At 37.6% G+C, this 22014-nt stretch overlaps 1 protein-coding gene across 1 annotated transcript; it reads left to right on the top strand.

The window, feature by feature from the left end:
• Positions 1 to 7994: 7994 nt before the first annotated feature.
• LOC131032805 (uncharacterized) lies at positions 7995 to 13830 on the top strand. The gene is made up of 7 exons (XM_057963855.2): positions 7995 to 8769; positions 9436 to 9584; positions 10647 to 10772; positions 11203 to 11334; positions 11631 to 11678; positions 13150 to 13278; positions 13669 to 13830. Exons 1-7 carry the CDS (start codon positions 8520 to 8522, stop codon positions 13828 to 13830), a joined length of 996 nt encoding a protein of 331 aa, XP_057819838.2. The 5' UTR covers positions 7995 to 8519.
• The last annotated feature ends 8184 nt before the right edge of the window (positions 13831 to 22014 follow it).

A 22014-nucleotide genomic window follows, 5' to 3' on the forward strand; every position in this document is an offset into this window, starting at 1 on the left:
ATCTCCTCCCTTGCCCGTAGGACGTAGGCATATCCAGCCCCTGTGTCCTCTGTCGCCTACCTCCCAGCCCTCAATACTGTCTCAGCCTCCGTGGAGCGTTGAATGGCCTGATCCCGCTCCCGCTTAGTATCTCTGAGCCGCCTCCTGAGCCTAGCCCTCTCCCTCTCCAGGTCCTGGATCTCATCTTCCTGTCCCTAGCAGATCTCCCTCAGCTCCGTCAGCTCATCCTCCTCTGCCTCAGCCCCCTATGCCTGTGCCTGTACTGGTGCCTGTCCCTATACCTATCCCTGTACTTGCACCTGTCTGGGACCCTGTGCTGCTGGCACCTATAGTGGTAATCCACCGCGACCCCTCACCACTCGAGCCTGCCTGTCCTCTCCACCCTCCCTCTGTGGTGCAACCCTCCTCTCTCCAACTGCCCCCCTCCTCCTCCATCGGCCTCTACCCCATCATCTCCATCATCATCCCCATCCCCACCACCATCTCCATCTAATAGCTCTCCTAGATCCGTCAGGCATGGGAATGGATGCTCGGCCCAGTATGCTGTGTACTCGGCATCCATGCTGGCATCCTCAATCTCTAGCCACATGTCCCAGGGTAGGGGCATCATCTCTACTAGCTGTGTAACAGCTTGATCATATGATAATAGGGGCCCAAACTGTGCCTGATCTCTGACAGTCCGTGCATACATGCCTGAACCCCGTGGCATCCGCAAGATCCTGCCGAACTGCCTGCCCACCCTGTCCACTAGCTACCTCTCCAGTACATAGGGCGTCTGCCCAATCAGGCACCTGCTTCGGAAGGTGTAGGGTAGCTCTATCGCATCATCCTCACACTGCTCGCATCCCAGGTATGGCCTCCATATGACCATATCAATGTCATCAATCACTTGCCGCCAGTGCTCTAACCTGCCAATCCGTGGCTACGAAGTGATCATGTCGTACAAGTGTACGAAACTGCGTCCATGACCTCTACCCCTGAAATGTATCGGTCTCGTCACTAGCAGATGCTCATAGGCCCACACCTGTAACAATGTGACCCCACAGCCCAATCCCACTGACCCATGGTACACAAACTGATGTAGCTCGTAATACAGGTGTGCTAGCACACACGATCCTTAGGCATATCTGGTGTGCTGTGTCACCAGTGTCTCCAGTGCATCTCCCCAACTCACAGCCAACCCTCGTGTCGCTCTATCAGGACACAGGAACACACCGATCGCTCCTCCTATCACTGCTGGCAGCGCTAATCCTGTAGCTATCATGGTGTCCCAAGCCACATGTCCTGCCCTCATCTCCAGTCCTGGGTCCCAGAACACTCGTCTCAGGGCCTCCTTGTCTCCATCTCGATCGTAGGGAATCAGCTCCCCATCGATCGGTATCCTCAGGATCCTGTATACATCCTCAAGGGTGACTATCATCTCACCCATCGGCAAATGGAAAGTACAAGTCTCGGAGTGCCATCTCTCTGCCGGTGCAGTCAGTAGTCCCATGTTCGCCCGAAACTCAGGCACATACAGAATATGTCTCGATCCCATAGTCTCAATCGCAGCTCGGTCCTCAGCTGTCAGCTCAGGTCGTAATCTCTATGTCGACAGGAATCTCTCCTGTGACTCCAACATAGGCAAATACTCTTGCAGTCAAGCAAATCAATCATGTCAGTCAGCGTGGCATTCATTGTTCATCACAAAATGCTACTTTTTATCTAAGTGCATATGATATTCTATCCTAGTGACACTCACTATTCATCACAAAGTGTTGCTTCTATCCTAGTGGTACTCCCTATTCATCACAAAGTACTACGTGTTTGACACTCACTATTCATCACAAAGTGCTGCTCACATTTGCACTCCCTATTCATCACAAAGTGCTCCTCACATTTGTACTCCCTGTTCATCACAAAGTGCTACTCATATTTTAGTACTCCCTGTTCATCACAAAGTACTATATCTTGGTACTCACTGTTCATCACAAAGTGCCTTGATCTATTCTAGTCTTCCCTAGAGGACCTGCTTGAGTGTATCCTCTCAACAGCTTATCCAATCGACAGCGTATGTTCATCACAGAACTACCGATTTGACCTAGAAGACACAAATTCACATTTTTTTTGACACACATGCACTTTCCTGACATAAACGCGCTTGAAGACTGCATAAATGCGCCTGTTTTACACAGACCCGCCTGAAACACACAGACGTGCCTATGCTCTGTATAGATGTGCCTAGGCGACACAAACATGCCTTCTTGGCATAGATGTGCCTACATAGCACAGACGCGACCGCATTGTGCACAGACATGTTTTCCATCACAGACGCGCCTGACACAAACACAGACGCGCCTAGCGAGCATAGATGCGCCTGACACCAACGTAGACGTGCCTAGATGTTTTTGGACATTTTTGGACCCTAACCTAGAGCGCATTTATTGCCCTATCTACCATGCATTAATGACAACAATAAATGTAACAAAGTACAAGGAGGTTTTACGATACTTACTAGCTCTCCTGCCTCTGCTGGCCTTTGGAATCGACGAATGCGATCGAATTTGTGAACAAAGGCCATCGCTGCTGACTGCTGCTGCTCTATTTTCGCTCTGCACTTTGATCTCTTGGATGTGTGGATGACAATGAGGATGTAGTTCCCCCGTGGTCTATCTTATAGACTACCCTAGCCCTAGCCCTCGTTTCCCGAGTCAGTCTTCTTTATCCCGTGACTCTGTCATTTTATCCGGTCAGTCCATTCTGGCCTTTCTTTCTTATCGAGAGATTGTCTGTGATCTTTTCAGACATTTTCATCCAATCGCTCGAGGGGGCATATCATTCCCATCTTGTGGCAACTCTGTATCAGTTCATTTTATCTTCTTTGAAACAACGCGACAAGCCACATTGTCTCAAAGAGGGGCAAAATGTAGACACCCAAAATTGTCCAGTCTAATTAAATAAATATTTTATTTATTTAATTATCTAAGCTTAATTCTTCTATTAATTAAATAACTCTTTATTTATTTAATTAATTCATTTATCCTCTTCTAGCCTTATTTCTCATTTAAATAAATACATTTATTTAAATTATCCTTTTCCTAAATTAAATAAATATCTTATTTATTTAATTGATACCACTTCTTCTATTAATTAAATAAATCTTTATTTATTTAATTAATTCATTAACCTTTTCTACCCATGACACATGTCATTCATCTCTTAATTCATACACTACCTACCCCTTTCATTATTTTATTATTTCTTTTACCTACCCTCTAATCATAGCCGACCTCCTTTTACACCTCTCAATCTTATCCCTCCATTTCTTATAGTGTCTTCTATATAAGGAGATGCTTCCTTCATTATCAACCCTGGCTAATCAATCATCTTAATGACTTGACTACACTATGATCCTACTTGCAACCACATTCCATTCTTTGTTGAGCTCTTGTGCACATAAAATCTGAGAGCAAATATATCAAACAAGATCAATTGAGATAGGAAGAATGGAGATCCAAACTCTATTGGACATGTGATGGTATAAGCTTTGTGATTTCATTTGATTTGCATTGTCTTAGGTAATCTTCATATGTTATGGTGGATCTTTGTTGTTGTTAGGCTAGGGTTTTGTGGGCCGCTACCAGAGGTTCGACCTCTTGCCCCAACAACTAGAAGGATTTGGGCTTCTAAAACAAAAAGGTGCTAGTAAGGGCATCCGCTCGTGTAGCCATAAATGAGGCACTTTCAGCTCTGTAAATACAAAAGGCTCCCAGCCGGTAGGGGTTACACCCTACAACTGATCAAATAAATTTGATCAAACGGGTTTATGGGGAGACATAGTGTCGGTATGAACTAATTAGCACATGTTATCCATAGTTTTCACCATGAATACAGTTGTTTATAGTGGTTTGGAAGAGGTGGGTTTTCCTCGCTATCACTTGGGTCATTCTCTTCTCACTAGTAGTCCTAATGACCACACGGGAAGACAGACCCTCTAAAGATTAAACAAAAAAGAGCCTATTGCTCAAGACACAAAAGACAATGATTCAATTTTAGTGCACCAATTGAAGTGTTTGCTAGTCTATTAAAACAAGGCACACAATAAAAATCCAAAAAACCCTTGCCAAGGACCTGCAACAAAGAGTTGTTAGTAGTTTGGATTGTTTCAAATAATCACCCCTTCCTGCAAGCACACAAGTTAGGTAAATTTTAAACCGAAAAGACTTTGTGAAAATAGGGGCCTTCAACAAAAATGATTTTTCTTTCAAGACAAGCTGCACCAATTTCGTTAGCTAGATCTGAAAATGTTAGCTCAAAATAAACCAGATCTGAAACCTTAAATGCACAACCTAAAACCAAATCAATAAACCCAAATTTTGAAATCGGTGCACACAGATGCGATTACCTTCGACACAGACGTGACTTCTTGATGTAGACGCGGTTCTGTGAGACCACAAATTCTGCTTACCTTGAAGATTAGTGGGGGCATAAATGTTAGTAAGCAAGATATATTCCCCAGTCTCAAGACTAGAGGCAACCCCGGATAAAGATGATCTGGAAGAAACCCACTATATAGGACGAATCCTCAAGGGGTTCCAAAGACAAGCCACACCTCCAGAGGAGCCAAATGCCCCAATACATTGACATTCACCTCTCCCCCATAGCTTAGGCACCAGACCCAACATACTTTCCACAGATAGTTTAGTTTCCTGCAAGAAAAGGACATCAGAAGGATGACTCCTAATCAATTCCCAAACAACTTTTTGTCTAGGGCCACTGTTCAAGCCCCTCACATTCCATGAAAGCACAATCATTTCGAGGGATTAGAAAAAAGAGAATCCAGAGTCTTTACTAACCCCGACTCAACCAAGTTCTCCCCCATCAATTTGATCTTATCCAAGTCCTTCTTTCTGCCAACCTTCGAACTCTTCTTTGTTGCTCCTTTCTTAATGTATTTCTAAAGAAGACCCAGATGTAAAGAGATCTTATTACTTTTAACCCCAATAGAGTCCAATTTCTGTGTTGCAGGAGAAACATCCCCACTAGTCATCTTCACTTTAGTACTAGAGATGGGTCCCATATGAGCCAATACCTATTGATCCATCTCCATCTATTGACTTCCAACTTCCTGCAGACTCTGGGTAGGATCCAAGTTCACACTATCAAGCATCAACCCTAATGCACTATGATCCAAAGGAATCATCCCCGAATTCACCTCCTACTGGCTAAGGTCATCCAAGGCTTCAAATCTGTTAAAGGTATCCTCCTCCCGACTCTCCTACAAAGACCTCTTTTGACTTTGGTCCCTATTCTTTGTTTTAACTGGGACAAAACCATAAGCACCCGCAACCACACCAGGCATGGAAGCTTTTCCTTTATCAGCCCCATCAAGGTTACAGGACGACTTTTGAGGTTGATGCTCAGCCGATTTAGACCTAGGGCACTTGCGCTGCAAATGACCATACTCATGACATAGATGACATCAGAAAGGTAAAGTCTCATAATCAAGATGTTGGACCCAAGAGTAAGAGCCCACACACATATCTATAGCATCTGACAAAGTCTTACTAAGATCAATTTCAACACAAATGTGAGCAAAAGTCATTACCTTTCTCCCCAAGGTTTGAGTTGAAGATCCAACAGGCTTCCCAAGCAGTGAAGCTAGCATTCACAACACATCCTCTCGACAACATTCTACTGGAAAATGAGGTAATTGAACCCACACTGGGACCTAATTCGGGAGCTCCTCCGAAGGGTTAAATCTTGCATGCCAAGGTTTGATGAACAACCCCACCTGGTTATAAAAATAAGGGCCTCCCTCAAAGATCCGATTACGATCATCCATTCAATTAAAAGTGACCATGAAGTAATTGTTTGCCAACAACATAACATCCATTTCCCCTTCCGGCGCCCAAGTCCTCTGAGCCCAATTCTCCAAAAACTGTAAAGAGATCCTCATACCCAAAAACTTGTAGTACAAAGAATGCTTCAAATAATATTCCACATCCTCAACAATCATTTTTGGTGGGATCATCAATTTTGGCCTCTCTTTACACTTCTCCAAACACACATTAATCTTAGTGATTTGAGCACCACCCGATGAGCTAGCATCCACATTACCTTCACTTGAAGCGAAAAGACTATTGACAAATACTTTAGTGCTTTGATTCAAAGACTTTGAAACAACAATTGCATGGAAATCCATGTTTGGAGAAGCTCGTGATAGATCCCCATGAGCTGTGGCCATAAAAGTCCTCCCGTCTTACATGTAGAAGAAAACTGAGCAAACAGGATGAAGGCTGGGCACCCTTGTTGGCCTCACCCAACCTCCACACACCCTTGGCACCAGGCAAGCACCCTACCGTCGGTAGGAAAGAGAACTTAGCAAAGGCGAAACCACACCACCGCAACACAAAACCCTCACAGCCAAATGAAACACGCACATGCATAAGCCAGAAGCGAACAAGGAAAACAACACAAGACAAAACCAAAAAACCACCCCCCGCACATCACACACACACCTCCCAACGCATCGACCAACACAAACAAAGAATTGAGCTAGGGCTCATATGCCCTAGCTCGCCTCCACACCCGCAGATGCGCCATCATTCTAATGTATCATAAACATGCATCTAATTTGATTTTTTTAATTCTTTCGATTGAAGGACTAATATTAATTGAATAATAATAAAAAAAATTATTGTTAAGATTGAATGAACTAACTTGAAAAATACAAAGATTATCAAATACATTCATTATAACATTCATCATAATTATATCTCAATTATAATTATAGTTAGGGTTGGGATTATAGTTAAATTAGGGTTAGATTTATGTTCAACTAGCTTAGTGTTAGAGGAGTAGGGTTCAATTAGTGTTAGGACTATGATTCAATTAGTGTTTAATTAAAGTTATAAAAGAAATTTTTAAGTTAGGGTTAAATTATGGTCATAGTTCAAACGTGGTTAGGGTAAGGATTTAACTATGGTAAGGGTTAGGTATAAGGTTAAATTGGAGTTAGGGTTAAGGATCAATTAGGTTTATAGGCAAAAGTTTTGATTTAGGATTAGGGTTAAATTATGGTTAGGATTCAAAGAGGTTAGGAATACATTTCAATTATGATTAAAGTTATAATTGGAATTAGAGTTATAATTGGACTTTTATTAGAGTTAAAATAGGATTAGGGTAAGGGTTAAGATTAGTGTTTAATTTAGGTTACGAATTATCATGCATTAAGTTTAGGATTCAATTAAATTTATAATTAACATTCAAATATTAAAATATTATTACAGTTAGGGTTCAATTAAGATTACAACTTATTTAGAGCTAGGATTCAATTAAAGTTACCATTACAAAATTACCAATCTCTTCTATTTGCTAATCATTTGAAAAAATAAGAATAAAATAGATTTTAATTTTACTATTTGTATGTAATTAATTTTAGAGTCACTATATTTCATACTTCAAATGCTAAAAAAATTGGACATTAATATCTACCTTATTATGTGAGTGATATATCTATGCCATGTTTTTCATTTTCAATGGATATTACAAATTTTAAATATTTTATATCTTTAATATATAAATTTTATATATGCATTCCTCATTCAAGATTTATATTCATGGAAGAACAACCTTAATCCTAAATTTTTTGTATATCAATAGATTAATGATATTCTTCATTGCGTACAAAGTGTATGGAAGAATGATTTTCTATGTAATTGTCTCCCAATTGAACAATTTACTTGATAGGTAAGTTGGCTCCAATCTAATGATTTACTTCACTTCTTCAAATAATATAACTGAATACGTTGATGCAATTTGAAACTATTTCATCCTTTCATATACATTACACATACTTTTTGAACACACTATGAAACACTAATTATATTTTCATCTATATATATATACACTACAATTTCTAACATATAAAACTATCATTCCCTACTGATATTGGAGATTGATATTTGATCTCTACACGACAAATTCTTAAAAATTACCAAGATTTTTCTTCAACCACCTTCGATGCCTCTTTCGGCGTACCCATTGCACCCCAAGGTGCAATTGCAAGTTTAAATGAATCCAGGAGAAATATGGCGATCGTTAACTCTGTTTTAATGGATGAAAAATATTGCTACTTGCCCCTTTTCCCGCCGGAATTCTCGGTCACGCGCAAAATGTTGTTTACTGATACTGTCTCGGCCATTGACGTTCATTGACGGAACAAGGTGAGCGCACCGGCCGAGTGGGACTGGGGATTAACAGTAACGGGATTCTTCTGACGTTGACGCGGATGAAGCTCGGGGCATTCAACCTCAGAAGAATCCCGTTACCATTAATCTGTGTTATTCAACGGAATTCAACCTAGAAATCTAGGGGGTGGCCTTCAGTAGAGAGGAATTTGAACCTACAAACCTAACGGTCATGTACAAATTCAAATTTTCAAATTACAACAATTTTCAATTTACAACTCCGCTCCTGCTTTTGTCTGCACTACCAGACCTTTGCGCTATAATTGTTTTGAGGAAATTCTGCACGCCATGACTGTGAAAGAAGAGGGAATACTAGCTTTTGTTCCAGCGCTCTCTGTGTTCAAGGATGGAGCTGTCCTGAGTAACATTTTCCTGAGTGATCCCGAGTGGGAAGATGAAGAGGGAGAGATAATACTGAAGTTGGGAAGGCATCCGGCTTGTGATATAGTTCTGGATCATCCCAGCATCAGCAGATGGCATCTGCAAATCCAGCTTCAAAACTCATCTCAGGAGCTCCTCCTCACAGATTTATCTTCAGGTATGAAAGGAAAGGAAATTCTAATTAATTAATGTGATTAGATTGCTCCTGTGATATATTCCCAGAGACCCAGCATTGCTAATGGGGCATTTTACTTGACATGAATTTCTCCTAGCTATGAACCTGGATTTTCTAGAACTTGTATATTAACATTTTATCCTTGTGAATCATTGGCTTTGAATAAAGTAAAACAATACAGGGTGACGGAATTCAATTTAATTGAATAGGTTTTAAAAATAGGATTAAATAGAATGTACTGGTATTCCCATGTGAACCATGATTAGGTAGGGCAATCCCTTCTGCGGGGTTAGAGTAGGTGGGATTATTCTTTCTAGGATTAGGAATTAGATGTAATTCTCAGTTCATTTGATTCCTTTGCCTCGATGAGCTGTGCCGGAGAAGGTCTTGGTAATCGAGTTTTGAATTTGGGAATACTGATAACTGTAGGGTGATTAGTCCTAGGATAAGATAAAACCCTAGCATAACCAAGATCCGCCTCTGGAAACTGGGTCATATTCTTGGGGAAGAGTTTCTCTAAGTATGGATTAACATCTAAGCTATGAGTCTTATCAACTCAAAATTTATAAACAAACAATGTATGCTCAGATAATTGAATTCATTGTTACAGTGTTGGAAGATGTGTTCTGATTTTGTTTTTGTTTGCAGTAAATGGAACATTTGTTTGTGGACAAAGAGCCACTCCCAAACTTCCGATAACACTACGACTGAATGACACATTTACGATGGGAGCTTCCACCAGGGTTTACAAGTTCCAGTGGCTTCCTTTTCCATCCGAAGAAGAGGAGGATTGCACAGTGTGTTATCTTGTTCCCTTTTTTGTTATTTGTTATCATAATTAACTGATCAAGTCTTAATGAATTCTTATGTAACTTTTAGATTAAACTCTATTCTTTTTTAAATTGTTTTTATTTTGGTTGATTAACTTCTTTGTTTTTGAAGGTCCTCTTTGTCACCATTGAGAGAGTATCATCTTTTGTTGATTAAGATTCTCTACTTTTAGTCAGCATCTAATTCTGCTCAGTTCTGATTTCCTCTAAGGTAGCAGTTGTAGATTTGAGTAAATCCTTACTTGACTAGATGTGTCATGAAATTTTCTTAATTTCTGATTTAATCCTTGCATTTGTTGAAGAAATATTTCTTTTATTTGTTCCTAGCTACATACTACTATAACATATTTTTTGTTTTTAGTTCCTCCACTGTATGATTTGTATATTGTAATATTTTGTATATTCCACTTGTCTGTAGAAATTCTTCTAAATTATAGAGGCACGGCTAGATGTGGGTTATTCTATTCCTTGTTTTGAGTTACGTAACTGATTAAGTCTAGTGAATAGTCACGAGCTTTTAGATTATATTTTTTCTTTTCTTTGTTAATTAATTCCATTGTTTTTTTGAAGGTTCTCTTAGTCAATCATTAAATTCTTTTCAGGGAAGATCCTCTTTGTGATTGTTTGGGGAGCAGCCTCTTTTGTTGGTTAAATTGTGCTGTGTTTTTTTTTTTTTGGTCCACTTGTAACTTGGAACCTTTTGATACCCTGTATTAGAATTTGATGACTTAGTTTTTCAAGGCATTTTAACAAGGTTTCTAGTTCAATAGGGTCCAACATTTTATGAGTTGTGAATTGTAATATTCCATGCATTCCACTTGCTTGGAGGAATTCGTGCAAACTTTATTTCTATTATAGAGGCCTGACTAGATTTGGTTGCTTCAATTGAATTGTCCTGATATTTTGTATAGCTGTTGGCACATTATTTAATGCTTCGTGGGTAAACAGATCGGCATTATTTTAGGTCATTTTTATTAGAAATTTGAAGTATTTTTTAATTTATTAACTCTTGATATGTATTTTTTCTAGACCCCACCCTTGTCTAGAATTGTTTCTACCCATGAAATGAAGTATGGATTCAATGATGGAAATGAAGAACGAGTCTCAATGGAAGAGCGACATGCCAATGGTGTTGAATCCATTTCCAGGAATCTGGTATAATAATAAGCACTAATGTATTTCCTTTGCATAAGAATGCTTTACGAGCTCCTTTGTTTTATGGCAATTGTGATTTTTTCGTTATCTTTTATTTGTAGTATTACAAATTTGTGTATTTAATCATTTACATTAATGGCCTAAAAATGTCTTCATTTCTATACCCTTAAATATGTTTGGATTATGTTTCCGAACCCAACAAATTGGATTATGTGTTTGACATTTAAATTAAGGAATGAGGAAGAGGAATGTGATGGATCTATTGAATCAAATTCTAGAAACACATACAAACATTACTTGTGTTGTTACTTAAAAAAAAATTCATAGAACATAAGGATACTTTCTAATTTGTTGTGCTTTTCCTCACAACGTTAATTATATTTTTGAAGTGTCCTATTAATTATTTTTTCTGTACATGCTTTTTCTGTAGGCCCCATCTTTGTCAGACATTGTTCTTGGACATGACAAACAAGATTGTGGACATAACAATAAAAAGAAGGAATTAGCTTCAATGCGAAAGGAATATTTCAAAGCTGATGAATCTATTGTCCTTAGCAACCTGGTAAAACTATGTGAACCTATGATGAAATAATTTGCTGTCATAAAGTCTACAAGGATGCTCTCTAGAAGGCTCTATTTCTTTGTTATAATTTTCTTGTAGTATCGTGTTGAAATGTTTTATCAATTTATTTGTCTCAAAAGATCATAAGGATTCTCTGTAATATGCTCTGCTTCCTCCAATGTACTTTCTAATATCAGTTAAAATAAAATAATAAATGATTGAAAAAATTAACATTTGATGTGCCCTTTTAGTAGAGCCTAATCTTCTCCGGCATTGTTTCTGAACCCAAGAAACAGAAGCGTGGATTCAATTATGAAAACAAAGGGCAATTCTCAAAGGCAGAGGTATATGATGAAGCTATAGAATCCATTCCCTGGACTCTGGTAAAAACATGGCTTCTTTGTTGCTATTTTCTGTTTTATGACATTTCTGCTTTCTCTCTTTATCATTTACATGTATTCTGAAGTAGATTTGTTAAATATTTTTCTCAAAATGTTGTTGGGGAGCATCCTCTTTTGTTGATTAAAATTCTGTACTTTTAGTGAGCATCTAATTCTGCTCGGTTCTGATTTCCTTTTGAGGTAGCTGTTGGAGATTTGAGTAAATCCTTACTTGACTAGATGTGTCATGAATTTTTCTTAATTTCTGATTTAATTCTTGAATTTTCTGAAGAAAATATTTCTTTTATTTGTTTCTGGCTATTTCCTACCATAACTGATTTTTTGTTTTAATTCTGCTCACTTGTAATTTGGAACCCTCTGATACCCTGTATTACAATTTGATAACTTAGTTTATGTAGAAAATTGAGACCTTTGATTTTTAAGGCTTTTTAACAAGCCAAAAGGCACTTGGTTTAATGGTGAAGTCTAGTTTGTAAGCATCTAGATGGTGCTGAGTTCAAATATTCTTCAATACCAAAAAAAAAAGGCTTTTTAACAAGGTTTCTAGTTCAATGAGGTCCTCCATTGTATGAGTTGTAAATTGTAATATTTTTGTGTTTTCCACTTGTTTGTAGGAATTCTTGTAAATTATAGAGGCACGACTAGATGTGGGTTATCCTATTCCTTTTTGAAAGTTAGGCGACTGATCAAGTCTGGTGAATAGTCATGGACTTTTAGATATTCCCTTTTTTTTCCTTTGTTGATTAACTTCATTGTTTTTTGAAGGTTCTTTTTGTCAATAGTTAAATTTTGTTTGGGGAAGACCGTCTTTGTCAATGTTTGGGGAGCATCCTCTTTTGTTGGTTAAATTTTGCTGTGTTGTTTTTTCTGCCCATTCGTAACTTGGAACCTTTTGATACCTTGTATTACAATTTGACGACTTAGCTTTTCTAGAGAATTTATTAAAATAATATTGTAATGTTTCTATAATGGTCATCGTAGTCTTAGTCGTTTAGTTTCTTTTTAGAATGTTTTCTTTCATGTTTCTATTCTCTATCGTTTCCGTTATGGAAAGACTGGCCTTGTAATCTCTATACGAGGAGCTTTCATCTCCTTTATAAAAATATGGAATAACGAATTATCATTTCAGAATTTAGACTTTTGATTGTAAGGCGTTTTAACAAGGTTTCTAGTCAACGGGGTCCAACATTATATGAGTTGTAAATTGTAATATTTTGTGTATTCCACTTATTTGGAGGAATTCTTGCGGACTTCATTTATATTATAGAGGCATGACTAGATTTAGTTGCTTCAATTGAATTGTCCAAATTTCTTGTATAGCTATTGGCACATTATTCAATGCTTTGTGGGTAAACAGATCTGCATTAGTTTAGGTCTTTTTAAATTATTAGCTCTTGATATGCATTTTTTCTAGATCCCAACCTTGTCTAGAATTGTTTCTGAACCCCATGAAATGAAGTATGGATTTAATGATGAAAATGAAGAACAAGTCTCAATGGAAGAGCGACATGCCAATGCTGCCGAATCCATCTCCAGGAATCTGGTAAAACTATAAAGCACTGAGGTATTTTAATTGCAGAAGAATACTCTGCAACCTTATTGTAGTATTACAAGTTTGTTTATTAAATCATTTACATTAACGGCCTAAAAATGTCTTCTTTTCTATATGCTTAAATATTTTGGGATTATGTTTCTAAACCCAATAAATAGGAGTGTGTGTTTGACATTTAAAATAGGGAATGGGGAAGAGGAATGCGAGGAATCTATTGAATCAAATTCTAGAAACACATACGAACATTACTTGTGTTACTAAAAAAAACAATCTCATAAGACACAAAGATACTCTCAAATGTGTTGTACTTTCCCTCACAAATTTAATTCTTTTTAAAAAGTATTATGTTAATTATTCATTCTGCAAATGCCTTTTCTGTAGGCCCCAACCTTGTCAGGCATTATTTCTGAACACGACAAACAAGAGGGTGGACATGATGATGAAAACAAGGAACTAGCTTCAAAGCAAAAGGAATATGTCAAAGCTGATGAATCTATTGTCCTTAGAAGCCTGGTAAAATTATGTGAACCTATGATGAAATAATTTACTATCATAAAATCTACAGGGATTCTCTCTAGAAGGCTCTGTTTCTTGTTATAAATTTGAATTTTTCTGTAGTATTGTGTTGAAGTGTTTTATCAATTTATTAATCTCATAAGACCACATGGATTCTCTGTAAGGTGTGCTGCTTCCTCTAGTGTACTTTCTATTATCAGTTAACATAAAATAAAATAAAATAAGTGATTGAAAACATTTTTTGATATGCCCTTTTAGTATAGACTAATCTTCTCCGGCATTGTTTCTGATCCCAACAAACAGAAGTGTGGATTCAATTATCAAAACAAGGGGCAATTCTCAAAGGCAGAGGTTTACATGCTTTGATTCCTAAAAGCCTTCTCGTTAAATTGTTAACCTTATATGTTCCCTTTCTGTAAATCACAACCTCTTGGGACATTGTTTCTGAACCCACCAAACAAGCGTGTTGATTTAACGACAAAAGCAAGGAACAAGCCTTTAAGAAAGATGAACGTGTTAAAATTGTTGACTCCATCATCCCCAAGAATTCAGTAAAATTATGCTAGGGTACCACTCCTACAATTTATGTTTAGTGAAAATTGTTCTTTGTCACTTTTCATTTTCTTTATCATGTTTAATTTATTTATCAATAATTCGCCCCATATGTTTCTTCATAGATGGAGACCCCTATCTTTTTAGAGTGTTTTTGAACCCAATAAACAGGAGCCTACAATTTTTGGCAGAAACAGGGAATAGGCCTTAGAGGAACTTGAACATGTTGAAGCTGTTGAGTCTGTCCCAAATAATACAAGAAAAAATCCGATCTATTTGGACTTGGAGAGTGTTTCTGATTGCAACAAAGGCAATGGTTCATATCCTAGTGAAAACAAGGAACAAGTCTTAACAGAAGATTGGTGCTGTTGATCTAAGTAGCCGGAACATTTTGTAGAGTGTTTCTGATGCCAACAAACAGGAGTGTGCCTTTGATGGTCACAACAAGGAAGAGCTTTTAAAGGAACATGGGCATACAGATGTTATTGAACCTGTCCAAAGTAATCCAGCAAAGATTCTAATCTTTATCAAGTATGTTTCTGAACCCAAAAACAGACATTTTCATTTTCTGGTGAAAACAAGGAACGTGTCTTAGAGGAACATGGACATGTTGAAGCTTTTGAATCTGTCCTAAGTAATAGGGTAAAGACCCCAATCTTTTTGGAGAGTCTTTGTGAACCTAATGAAGATGAGCATACATTTTTTGGTGCAAAAAGGGAACAAATTTTAAACGAACAGGGACATGTTGAAGTTGTTGAATCTGTCTCAAATAATACAATAAATACCCCAATCTATTTGGAGAGTGTATCTGAATGCAACAGAGGATGTTCACTTGCTAGCATGGGCATGCTGAAGTTATTGAACATGTCCCAAGTAATTGAGTAAAAATTCCAATATTTATGGAGAGTGTTTCTGAATGCCAAAAACAGGTATTTGGATTTCCTGGTGAAATCAAGGAACAGATCATAAAGAAACAAAGATATTTTGGAGCTGATTTTCACATGCCTGTAGAAGACCATCATGCGAATGTTGTGTGGTGTAATGTCCCCTTCTGGAATATTCTCTAAAACAATAAATTTCACACATGACAATTTTTTAATTCATGATTACCGACATATATATATATATATATATATATATATATATATATATATATATATATATATATATATATATATATATATATATATATATATTAGAAAAGTACCTAAAGTTGATCAAATCATGAATCCTCTAGAAATTCTTTGCAAAACTGTTGAATTAAAGGACCCCATCCCTAACTCAACAGTGACAATACCAAGGACCCCGTCCTTCCAACCCTTAGCCCACACCGTGAGCCTGGACCCCATCCGATTTGCAAATACTCCCTAGAATTCAAAATTGATAACTTGATGTATTTGCGAGACTATTGCTGATTTTTATTTTTTGACAATGCAATCCTTGAATAATACTCAAATGCTTTATGAATGATTCTTGAATGAATTTCTGCAATTTATATGGCTTAATGAGTAGTTGTTTTTAATATGAAGTTTTGAGTTCATATGCTGAAATTTGAATTGCTTGTGCGTTGATATCTTAATTGGTTATTGATTGATGTTGAATTGATATGCTGAAATTGCTGCTGATTGATTTATTTTCTTGGAGGAATCCTTGGAATGCTCTCTCTTTTATTGGTGAGGGAGTTACCACCTTTTACAAGAATTGAGTTACCACCCTTCATTATGCCTTTTAGAATAATAAAATATTTCTAAATTGATTCCTTCATTCTCAATTGATGATTGATGGATGTCCTTTTCAAATGAAATAATCTTTCTCTTATATCTCATGTTTGAGGGAGTCATAACTCTACATTTCATGCCTTTTGACCATTCATTAAACTTAATTAAGTTTTAATTATATTATAGTTTATTTTTTGATATTTTAATTTATGATTATTATTTATTATTAAACCCCATTTGAAAAAGGGGACATCACACTCTGCCCTACCCCAGATTGCTTGTCCTCAAACAATCACAAGCTAGGATGCTTTCTTAGAGATACTTGGATCCCAAATCAACCCGTTGATGTGTTTATTAGGCACATGCGAACACAAAATAAAATACCCAAGAGTATCTTATCCTCTCTTGAACAAAATCTCTCAAATGCTGAAGATTAGCTTAAGGATCACTTGAGAAGGCTCCAAGGTTTATGAATGTAGGATCACTACGTGTGGATAAGCTCATTGGTTTGTGTGATTATGCTGGAATCACAAGGGGACTTACATTAGAATGCTTGAATGCTCGATTTGCTAGACCTTAGATCATTTGATGTTACAATATGGTGATGCTTTTTGATCCTAAACTAACTTGAACTTAAAAATAATGACAAAAGATGAGGGGTTGAGAGAGTCTATTCTAATCCTAAGAATGTAGGAAGATGAGTGAATGATTAGATGGAATCCTACCAAGCGACGTCTCACCATCAAACTGAACAATTTGACACAAGCTCAGTGCAATCTTCTAAGGACATTTCAAAGATGTTCAAATCATTACCATAGAACATTGATCACCATTCAAGTTAATGCATAAACAATGAACGTAGAACAATTTGAAGTTAAGCTCATATCATTCCAGTTCACCACACAAGGCGCACTTACAATCAGCAAGAGGCTAGTGATATGGACTAAAAGGATTCCACATTAATACATTCAACAAATTCTTCCATTCAATTTAATTATTTATCATCTAACATGAAAATCTAACAAGAAACCATGCACATTGTAATGAAACAACACACTTCACCATAACTTCAATGAAAATGGAGTTCATTTACAACATAGGCAACAATTTCTGCCTTCTCCTCCTAATCTAACTTCTATTCTAATTATTTATCATCTAACATGAAAATCTAACAAGAAACCATGCACATTGTAATGAAACAACACACTTCACCATAACTTCAATGAAAATGGAGTTCATTTACAACATAGGCAACAATTTCTACCTTCTCCTCCTAATCTAACTTCTATTCTAATTGCTATTATTCTCTCCTATTACTAACTATTCGCTATTCTACTTGCTATTAATCTTTACAAATGAAGAGTTTGAGCTTTATATAGAGAGCTCATTTACAATGAACGGCTAGGATTGATTCTCCATCAATGGCCAAGATTTTACAATGAAACCCTAATTAGGGTTTTTTACAACAAACTCTCCTTAGCCAATGAGAAAATTACAATATTTGAACACATGTCATCCTTAGAATACTCGGCCAATAAATATAGAGAGTAGGTTCATCAGAGTTTGTGCATTCATGGATAGGTCTGTTTCATTGAATCTAGATGCGCTGAAGTGGAACCTTTTTGATTGGTGGAGTAGTGACTGGGATGCCAATTCATCATCATGAAGGGATGTTGAGAGATATCTCTTGATATTCAACATTATTCAGTTGCTCAATGTGATGATTAATGAGAAGCGGACTTTGATTAACTCTTCTAAAACTATCCGCTTCTTTGATCATGTTTGATATTGTGTGATGACCTTGATTGATCCTCCTTCGTTTCTGACACACTTGATGAATGATGCAATTTGTTGAATGTAGCTCTTCATTATACCGACTTCAATTCTTGGATTCCCAAAGGGAATTCAAGATTGTAAAACATTCTCTCACCATGTAGGTTATCCTTCATGCTCTAGTGCCTTGAAGTAGTTGGATGATCTCTTTGCAACTTTTGATCTCCTCATGTCGTCAGGATGTGATGGGGGTCTTGAGATTCTTCCTTTCTAAATACTCGTGTTTGATGAAGCTTCTTCTTGAACTCGCATAGTGGTGATAGGAAGTATTTGTCATGGTCAAGTCGTTCCTTCTTCTTTGGTAGCTCATCTTACCTTGAGGTAGTATCATCTTCCTTACATATTTGCTGTAGCTGTATAGGAGATGAATTCTCTGCTTATATGATGAATCCGGGCTACTTTATAGTGAAATTCGCTCCCCTTGATGACTGGGTCTGCACCTTCAATGTCTAAATTTGCTTTAATGCTGACTGATTTTAAATTCGCTCAAAATAGGGAGCAAGGTAGATAATTTCCCAAATTCGCTCTTGTCCTCGGGCAAGGTACATAGCTTGGAGAAATTCGCTCCAACTTGTGAGTGAGGTACATAAACTTAAAATATTTTCTCTAGCTTGGAGGTGAGTTACATGATTTTAAAAAAATTCGCTCTTGACCTTGTACAAGGTACATGATTTGGAAAGATTCACTCTCCAACTTGGACAAGGTACACGACCTCAAGGGAAAATTTGCTCCAATTGGTGGCCAAGGTACATGATTTCAATGCCTTTCTCTCCAAGTCTTTAGCAAGGTACGGGGTCAAATTGAAAATTTTGCTCTAGGCCCTTCGGAAGGTACATGACACTGGAAAAAAAAATTCACTCCATTTGATGAATTCACTCCTTCCTTTGTGAATTTGCTGTTGTTCTGATAGAATTCGCTCCTTAAAGTGATTGATTCTGCTCCTTTGCTGATTATGATCACAGTTCCTACTCTTGAAGTTTGCTGTCCTGCTGTCGAATTCGCTTTTGGAGAAGTGAATTACCTTAAAATGGTGATCAAATGAGCATTTTGAATCCCTTATATAGGCGTCTAGGTAAGAGTCATGTCTCTTTGGGTACAGGCCGACTTAGTTTGAAAAACAAAATAATAAATTATCCCCTCCATGCTAGCCGACTTATCATACTCAACTTTTCCTTTCTTGGAATTCGTATTTTGAATAGTTCTTTTTTGGCGCCAAACATGTGAATTAGAGAAGTTTGCTTTGGTACCTTGGCAAGGTACATGAAGTGACAAAAAATTCGCTCCATTGTCCATTCTAAGGTATGCTGGCTTGGAAAATTTCGCTCCATGTCCTTTCTAAGGTACACCAATGATGAAGGATTCGCTCTCTGTCCTTTCTAAGGTACATGGCTTGGAGATGATATTCGCTCTATGTCCTTGGCAAGGTACGGGAGTGAAATGCAAAAAAATTGCTCGAGTTAATGCTTGGACTTGAGGTTCGCTTTTCCCCTTGAGTTTATGAAGTTATCTTTTAACTCCAAATCTGCTCTCCCATCTTTCGCTCTTCCACTTCTAAACACGAAATTTGCTCTCTGATCCATGCACTTGGAGTAACTCTTAAACTTTGCCTTTGAACTTGCTCTTAAAATCATTCCTTCCTTTGTACTTAAAATCCGCTCTTGAAGGCCGACACATGAAGTTCTTTTTCAAAATGATGATGCCCAAATCGAACTTTTAAGGAGTCAAAATATACATTCTATGCCAGATCGGTGACTGACAGGATTAAAACCATTTGTGTGAATTGATCAGACCAGATGATCAGATCAGATCAATCTTTGATTGTTTTGTTGACACAAAGTAAATTGGTGTTTTAGCTTCCATTTGTATTGGCTTATCCTTCTGATCAAGTGATGATTGCCCTTCCCTGCTAAGACAGATCGGTCTTTTGACCTCTTTTGCATGCAATGATCTGCTTTATTAAATTTTGCTTGCCTTCACCTTTTGAATCCTTCCTGATTTGGGGCTGCCATCTATCTCCTGCAATTTCTATCTTTATATCAAACCTGGAAAGCAAGAAACATTTTGCATTAAAACATTAAGAATGAAAACAATTTTCTACAAAAATCAAACTTCCTACAACCCATTCAATTCTGAACATGGATTTCCAAGGCTGGACATGATGATACTGATTGAATCATAGATAGGGTATATCTAAAAAATTGCCAGAATCAGGTCTGATCTTAAAATCAGAATTAGGTCTGCTGCTAAAATTGCTGATACTTTACATCAAATTAGAACCTAGGAAAATGATCTGGAATTTCTTCAAAATCTGGCCCTTTGCCTTCAAAAGACTGGATAACAATGTTCTTAAATCAAACAGCATCTTGAAGGAGCATTTGATCAATGTGATGATCAAAATCTTGTTGCCAAAATTGCTGATCTCTATCACTAAAACTGCTTCCTAAATGTCTGATCTGAATGCTGTTAAAATGATACGAAATACTTCCTTTATATAGGTGTTGGAAGTTAAGGTTCTGTTTACTTTGTTCTTGTTAAAGTGACATGTTGACGTGTTTTTTATGACAGCGTCTAACACAGAGTAAAGTCACCAACAGTCACCTTATCCTCTTTATCAAGATTAGTCTGCATGCTAGGATTGCTTAAAGTTCAAATGGCTAATTCCAAGGTTCCTTCAGTGCGTGGACGTGACTCAAATGTTTGATGGGTTTGCTGATAACCCAAGGGGCCTTATGTGTGTTAAATTAGAGAAAACTAATGCAAGCTCAAAGATTTCTGTACGGATGATTTGCAATGAAAGTTCTAGTTTTGGATATTTTGGGTTTTGAATTATGCGGAAAATAAATAGGAGTAGGGTAGAGAAAAACTAGGCTAAGGCTAACTTAATCCTGAGAACAGGAGATGGGATTGCTTATGCAAAATCAAACCACTCTTCGTTTCGCCAGCAAAGCACAACTACATGAAGGCGGTGCAATCTTCAAAGGGTGCGTGGAGGTTTTTCAGATCATCAATATAGACCATCGGATCGAACAATCTCTACTGATGACCGAAGTTAAACGCATACACATCAACAGGCTCAGGCTAACTTTGCATGACATACAACAATCAGCTGCACACCAAAAGTATGAGCTCGGATTCTGCAACAAGTTCTCCTATCAAATCCAGTTCTTCTAACAACTCATAAGCAAATCTAATCTAATTGAAGAGAGTAAGACCATGTAGATTGCCAAAGTAGAACAAGAATACACCATCAAATTGAACAATGCATTAAGTTGGCTACTTCACAATCCTGATGCAACAATCTCAGACAATAATCTCTCCCTCTTTACAAATGAGGGGGTCACCCCCTTATATAGGCCTCAAGCCATGATTACATGCAAAACCCTAATTAGGGTTTGCCCTAAAGATTCCCCACTCAAGGTGCAACAAGGTGGGAATCGGCAATTAATAACCCATTATGCCCATGTACAATTAATTTAAAGAGCCTAAAATAGCGCCCACTAGCACATTAAATGTGCCCCATGATGTTGATTATGCTCAGAATATAACCGACACCATCATAAATGCCCATCATTCTCCCAGTGACGGCGACATGCACAGAGAATCTGTCATAAAACCATAATGAGAAGGCGACATGCAAGAGGATTCCTTATCTGATGGTGACATGCATTGACTGGACCCATGCCTAGTCAACATTCCTTCAGCAATAAGTACGCCACTACTATTCAGCCAAAAGACTTTCGTCCAAAAATGGACGACCATTATCTCGTTCATTTATGGCGTATGCAATAAATCTGTCGACGACAGCCTCCAGTTCTCCGATGGAGACACTTGGCACATTTTCAATGTTAAACTCCATCAAGGCAATTTCTTCCTCGCTCTTGGAAAAGAAGCTTTTCCACTCCGCCATGACTTCCTACGTCTTCTTCATTATACCGGAGAATGAAGAAACATTTGCAAAATGTTCCTTAGGGAATGAACCTACGAAGAAGAAATCGTGCAATTGAGATTTCAAGGAGTTCACCGTTATTCCTCCATCATTGAGTTTCTTCGCACATAATGCTTCTATGGCACTAAGGATGTCCTCTTGTACCCCTCTGATAGACTCCTT

Source organism: Cryptomeria japonica, chromosome 5 (genome assembly GCF_030272615.1).
Source record: "Cryptomeria japonica chromosome 5, Sugi_1.0, whole genome shotgun sequence".
NCBI classification, from domain to species: Eukaryota; Viridiplantae; Streptophyta; class Pinopsida; order Cupressales; family Cupressaceae; genus Cryptomeria; species Cryptomeria japonica.

Excerpts from the sequence above, each read along its gene's own strand:
- LOC131032805 (XM_057963855.2), top strand. The coding sequence starts at position 8,520 with ATGACTGTGAAAGAAGAGGGAATACTAGCTTTTGTTCCAGCGCTCTCT. Across the intron at positions 9,585-10,646 it reads AAGAAGAGGAGGATTGCACA|ACCCCACCCTTGTCTAGAAT; the intron begins GTGTGTTATCTT and ends TATTTTTTCTAG. Across the intron at positions 10,773-11,202 it reads AATCCATTTCCAGGAATCTG|GCCCCATCTTTGTCAGACAT; the intron begins GTATAATAATAA and ends CTTTTTCTGTAG.